This window comes from Varanus komodoensis, unplaced genomic scaffold (assembly GCF_004798865.1).
Source record: "Varanus komodoensis strain SLA01 unplaced genomic scaffold, ASM479886v1 scaffold46_3, whole genome shotgun sequence".
Lineage (NCBI taxonomy): Eukaryota > Metazoa > Chordata > Lepidosauria > Squamata > Varanidae > Varanus > Varanus komodoensis.
Window position 1 is genome coordinate 1,683,599 of NW_025336044.1, and position 6,511 is coordinate 1,690,109.

General features: G+C 55.2%; 1 protein-coding gene across 6 annotated transcripts in view; it reads left to right on the top strand.

The window, feature by feature from the left end:
* Positions 1-6,103, top strand: part of CHD2 (chromodomain helicase DNA binding protein 2) — an 80,982-nt gene extending 74,879 nt beyond the window's left edge. For 4 of the 6 annotated variants that reach the window (XM_044445076.1, XM_044445072.1, XM_044445074.1 and 1 more), the window contains 3 exons: positions 380-584; positions 2,695-2,941; positions 3,195-6,103. In XM_044445076.1, coding sequence (XP_044301011.1) covers positions 380-584; positions 2,695-2,941; positions 3,195-3,528 — 786 coding nt within the window. In that variant the 3' untranslated portion in view covers positions 3,529-6,103. The remainder of the gene's footprint in view (positions 1-379; positions 585-2,694; positions 2,942-3,194) is intronic. The other 2 variants (XM_044445073.1, XM_044445075.1) reach the window with 1 other exon arrangement.
* The last annotated feature ends 408 nt before the right edge of the window (positions 6,104-6,511 follow it).

Below are 6,511 nucleotides of genomic sequence, written 5' to 3' on the forward strand. Positions count from 1 at the left end.
GTGCAACTGGAAGGGCCGGGCTGGGCTCAAGAGAGCCCAGGTGGAGCTCTTTCGGTCTGCTCTGGAGCCCGGCCTCTGCCCTTAGCCCCGGCCCTCCTCCCACTGCATCTTTTTGCCCTGCTCTGCGTCCGGATGCAGCCCATGATCCGTAGATGCAGCAGGCAGGGCCCAAACCGGCAGCACCGAACTGGCTTTATGGAGTGTGGCCTGCCGCCGTGTCTCAACCGCTCAGGTGTGCTGGCAGGTGCCGGGGGTGGAGCCGCAGGCGCGGTGCTCCACTTGTGCCCGGAGACCCACCTGCAGCGCTCGTGGTGAGCTCGCTCCGCTGCGGGGCCCCAAAGGTGCTCAGGTGTTCCTCTCCCCTCCTGTCCCCACGCAGCAGGAGCAGAAGAAGCGGGAGGAGGCCACGGGGGGCAAGAAGCTGTTCCGGCCGGAGCCTTCCGGATCCAGCCGAGATTCCGTGATGTCCCAGATCCCTCACAGCCCTCGTTCCCAGAAGCTCCACCAGCCGCTGCCCCATCCTTCCCAGATGCACACGCAGCGGGACAACTACAACCCGAACAAAAGGCACTTCAGCAACGCAGGTGAGAGCGAGGAGGGAGAGTGGCAGGAAAGCATCTGGCTGTGCCGGCGCCGCCCTCCGCCCTCCGGAGAGGCTGCAGGAGGCGGGGGACGAGGAGGGAGGGACGCCCGTCCCCTTCGGAAGCTGCCCCCCACAGTGCTCCTCACGCCAGACGGGCCTGGGGCAAGAGTGCTCCCCACGGCGCTTTTTGCTTTGCCTCTCTGACCGACCAGAAGCCCCCCGCCCTCGCCTCGTCGCAGGGGCTCACTGCAGGGGAGCAGACTGAGCCGCGGCCCCCATTCCTCCCTTCTCGGCGGGGGCGGCCTGGCGTCAGGATGGGGACGGCACGCCAGGTGTCACCTGGCCAGCCACCTGAGTGGGAAGGTGTAATGTGGCGTCTTGCAACAGCAGGCGGCCGGGCCTGGTGGCCTTCTGGTCCCTTCCAGTTCTGCTCTTCTGGGATTCTAACTCTGCTGCCTTTGGTCACTGGGCTCAGGCCCCGTTCTTTTCCTGAGCCTTTACGAAAAGATAACCTCTGCAGCTGCCAGCGGGTTTTACCAGAGTCCTTTCTTTTATTGTCGAGTTGGGCTTTTCAAACTATTGTTGCCACCTGCCCTTGGACTTTTTTTTAATGACGGGCAGGCTATGAATGAAATGAAGACGTGTTATAACGCATCAAGTGCTGCGGATTCTTTGGCTGGAAGGTGACCTAACAAAGAATAAATAAAAAAGAGACCACATTCAGCTTCTGGCTAAAGGAGGCAGCTTCATTCTAGGTTAAGGTTGTGCTCTCTCATTTTCCATGGGGGTGGGATAGGAATTTCTGCTGTTGCAGCCGAGGATTCTGGGAAGAGATGCAGGGCTTCTGTAGGCTCAGGTAGCCAGTGCGTTATCTAGGTGTTGTCACACCCTGGGAATCGCGTACACACCCCGGGCTGAAACTTTCTCTTGTGGCTGTGCCGTTGTTGCCCCTTTCGTTAGAAAGATAGAAAGAGCGTGTCTCACACTTTGATCTCAATCGCTGCCTCATTCCATAGGATCGCCTGATCATAACAAAGGCAATAAATAGAGAAGCACTTAATGAAAGGGCAGTGTTCTACAGGTCACTGAGGGAGCTGCGTTCCAGGAGAAGTTCGTGAGAAGCTTCTAAGGGTCCCTTAGGAGACTTCCCTGTTCTTGCTACAGAAGCCTTTCCTTTCCCTTCCCCTTTTCAAATTTATGTGCTGCTGAATAGCCTGACAGGGCTGTCTAACAACATTAAAATACATTAATTACAAAAAATAAATTAATCCAACATTAGAATTACAAGTACAGGGGGAGGAGAGAGGTGAGAAATCTGCCCGAGCAGAGTGAGCGCTTACAATCAGGTGTTAAAATCCAGCCTCGAAATATCTGCAGAAGAGGACAGTTTTTGTCCTGGCGCTGAAGCAAAAGTAGCGATGGCTCCATGCGGGCCTCTTTAGGAAGCCCATTCAAAGCCACTGGCACCCCCTTTACTCCCTTTCGGGACAGCTCTGTCAGAAGAAATAATGCCTCATTTTTATTTGTGCAATTTTTTGTATCCCAACCAGGATGGCAAAATTCAGTATCGGTCATAAAGTACAATAACATTCTATTATAATGCCTGCCCAGACAGCATGACGTGAATGGGTGGCCTTTAAACAAATTTAATAAATGGATGGATGAATGATAAAGGAGAAAAGCGGCTGCAGCATAGCAAAAACAGACCGATGCTGCAGATTAAATAGGCTTTGGGTGAAAGTTACCCATCTGATCAAACAACCTGCTGCGGTTTCTGCTGTGTTGAGAGACGGGCAACTAACTAAGCCGCCCGGGCTAAGGAATGCCGCAGTAATGATGTGGCCAGGAAAGGTGCGTTTTTCCTCTCGCCTTCCTGGATGGGGCCCTGCCGTAGAGAAGGGGATTTCTGAGTGCGGCCCGGCTGACTGGGGAGGAGCCAGTCCCTCTGTGTGCCTGACCCTCAAAGCATTTCGGCCTTTCAAGGCCATCACAGGCGCTCTGACAGGTGTGTGGGGCAGGTGTGCGGGACAGGTGTGCTGGCAGATTCGCCGCAGGAGCATCCCTGCAGGGCTGGCCCTTGGGACTTTCGCCTTTCCTCCTCTGCTGTGCAGATCGGGGAGACTGGCAGCGGGACCGCAAGTTTAACTATGGCGGGAATGCCAACCAGGTGTGGGGTGGTGAGCGGCACCACCAGTACGAGCCCTGGTACAAGGACCACCACTATGGAGACCGCCGGATGCGTGGGGAGCCGCACCGCAGCTCGGGGAACTACCGGCCGAACAACCCGCCCCGCAAGCGGCCGTACGAGCAGTACAACAGCGACCGGGACCACCGGGGCCACCGGGACTACTATGACAGGTGAGCGGCCTGCCCTGGGCCGGGTGGCCGGTGCTGGGGATGGGAGGGGCCGTTGTTCTTGGCGCACGTTTCAGGGCATGGACTCTCGGGAGGGGAAAGGGGAAGAGGCCAGGAAGCGGGGCCTCCGGGACCCGGATGGAAGAGGCGGGGGCGCCGCCTGTGGTCGGTGCCCGAGCTCAGTCTGGATTTGGCGAGGAACACGCTCCTGGTCGTCTTCCGCTGCTGAGCCCTTTTGTCCTTGCCTGCGGTCTAGGCACCACCATGACTCTAAGAGGCGGAGATCGGATGAGTTTCGGTCCCAGAATTACCACCAGCAAGAGTTCCGGAGGATGTCCGACCACCGGCCCCCCATTGGCTACCACGGCCAGGGCCCCTCGGACCACTACCGGCCTTTCCATCCAGACAAATCGGCCGAGTACAAACAGCTGCTCCTCCCTCCCCATTCCCAAGTCTCGGATCCGCGCTCCCCGCCCTCGCAGAAGTCCCCACACGACGCCAAGTCCCCCCTCGACCACCGGTCTCCCCTGGACCGGTCTTTAGAACAGAAGAACAATCCGGAGTATAACTGGAGCGGCCGGAAAACATAGAGCGTGAGGGTCGGATGGAGAGGAGGGAGAGCCGCGCCCGAGGCCCCTTGGCCGGAGCTGAACGGCTGCTTCTGCTTCGCCGCGCCCGGATTCAGAGACTCCGAAGATGCTGCCGCCGGGCTCCGTGTTTGAAAGGGAGGGTCGTCGGAGCTGGACACAGCCGGGGCCCCACCTGGCTTCCGCCCCGGCCTCTCTTCCCATAATCCCGCTGGCTGGAGGGCGGGAATCGTCTTCCCCACACACGAGTGACCCGTCAAGGAAAAGGCTGTGCCCGCCTCAGCAATGGATTTTGTGTGGAAGGCCAAGCTGGACTCCCGCCGGTGTTCCATGGGGGTGGGGTGGGGGACTGCCGCGTGTGGCTTGGCTTGGCTTGGCTGGGCTGCCGCGGGTCATGTTCCTTCTGGAAGGGTCCTGGCAAAGAGGCGGCCTGAGCCCCGGCTTTAAGGGCCCACTGGTTGAGAGGAGGGAGATCCAGTCTAGGGGCGAGTGGGAGGGATGCGTTCCCAGGAGGTGAAGCGGCCCTTAAATGAGCGACCCAGGAAATCCAGCTGCAGGTGCCTGGGCATTCCAGCTCCCAGACCTCTTCTTTCAGTTTGCAACGCCAAACACAGACGCAACCATGAAAGAAGTGCACAGGCGTCTCCGCAAGTCCGTCGCTTTCCTTCCCGACTCTGTTTCCCTCCCCGTCTGCCTTCCATGATCTCGGCCGCATTGCTGCGTGCAGCAGAACCAAGCGTGGTCACGGGGCCCAAGGGAAGGATGTCCTCTGAACCGGAGGATCTCGCCGGACCCGCAGAATGGTTTCCCCACCGCTACCACCGCCGTTTTCAGGGCGGCTTTGTGCAAGATGAAGCGATCGAGGCCTGCTGGTCTGGGGGGGTCACGCTGAGAAACAGTGATGTGCAAAGACGCTCTCTCCGGGAGCCGTGCTTGTGGGCGCGGGCCTAAAATCTGCTCTTTTGGGGTATGGTTGTTTGTCCTGCAAATGCACCAAGCAGCCCCTCGTTTCCGCAAACCACTGGCTCCGTCGTCGCACCTGCAGTTGCCCTGGAAGGGCGTCCTTAGGCTTGCTGCTGTCGCTCAGGCATCCACCGACCAGCCAGGAAGTAGTCTCTGCCCCTCCCCATTGCCCACCCCACCCCAAAACACAACACCCCTGGTTTGCTTCCTGGGGGGACAGGAGCTGAAACGTTTGTGAGGCTGTGTTAAAGTGTCAAAGTTAACTACAGAAGAAGGAATGATAAACTAAACTGCAGTATTTTCTCCTAAGTTTCAGAAGGGTTTGGAGTGTGTGTGAGAGAGAATGTGTGTGCGAGTGACGTGTAAGCACGTGTGTGTGTTCACATACTAGGTTTCCTCTGATTTCATTAAGCTGTGATGGTAGAAAACACACTATGGAGTTTCTTAACGAGGTCCTTTCATTTTCACATGGGGTGGTTGGCTTATAATGTGAATTCTGAATGCCTTCTCCCCTACTGGGAAGATGGAGGGGGAGAGAGAAGGGCGTTTATAAATAACAATTCATTAGAACGGTTATTATTTCATTCGGAAACATAAAGCGTTGCTTGAAGGATGAACTGTACCCCCGTGCCATACACTCGTCGCGAAAGGCAGGACCGACAAGTGGGGTGTGACTGTGTAGCCTTTTTCCTTTCCTTTTCTTTAAATTTAAACGCCCGATCCACAAAGTATTACGGGTCGGCCAAAATAAACTCAGCCAATCCAGAGTAATGAGACTTGAATCAGGCTGTGAGGAAGGAGGCATTGCGCATTCAAGAAGGAAGGCCAGGTCAGAGGGATAGGCCGGGATCAGAGTCTAACCTGCGACCTTTGCCAAGGGTGCGCCCACGAGGGGAGAGGGGTGGAGGAGGCACGCTGGTACTTGCCAGGTTTTGTATTTTGGCAAACCTCAGATTCAGTAACCGTCCCGAGTGTCACTGGATCGTTACCGCTGTAGGACCCCGGGAAATGTCCCACATGGAAGACAGTTGTCATTGTGAGGAGTGTGTGAGGGTCGGCAGCAGCCGTGTTTGCTTCTGCAGCACACCTGGGGTCTCCCCGGCTCAGTTGTCAAATTGCTTCCATCTCTCTGCAAGCAGAATTGCGGGGGTTTCATGGGGTGATCTTTATTTCTCCTAAACATGGACTTAACTGCTAAGACTTAAAGTAGATCGAGCTCTTACTGCTGGGTGTGTCCTGGAGGTAAGGAAGGAGGACGGGTTCACCCAGGGGATCCAATTTACCATTGGATTATTCATGGATCTTGTGGTGACCTCTTTCTATCACTCACCTAATGCTATGGCCAGTGACCCTGTTCCCCCCGAAAAATGTGTGGGTGGAAGAACACGCCCATAAAATCATGGACTTAAGGGGAAAAAAATAAGCCCCGTTGATGAAAGAAAAAGAAAACAGTAATTAATATTAATTTATATTTGTGACAAAACTTTGCCACTGTCCTAGTGATTTCTGATGTAAATATGTTGTTTATAGAGTATGCATTAAATTTTCCTACATTGTAAAACAGCTGTACTTTGGATTCTTGTATATTAAAATGTGAGATGGACATTTTCACAAATCTGGCCACCGTCTGATTTTTTTTACTGCTGCCACAGAAGCAGAGAGATCCTTCTGCCCGTGTTTGCTGTGATTTCCATCTTGGCGTTTTGTTCAGCTGAGTGAGGTTTTAGTTACCTGAAGATGCATTTGGACTGGTCCTTGGCACAGCAGACAAGGTCTCTAAAGGCTATAAAAATGCAGCTGAGAGGCAGAGGGTTTTGGGATGCATACTCCAAAGTTTACAAGCACTCCTAATATCATAATGTCCCCTAGGTTCAAATCCCAGGCAGCCAGAAAACTTCGGCCGGTCTCCAAAGTTGCAACATGGATGGGGTTGACTTCCGGAGCTCAGCATCTCCAAACCTTGCCATCGGCTACATGGTTTGGACCTGGCTTGAACTTCTATCAGCTCCAGCAGGCTAATAGG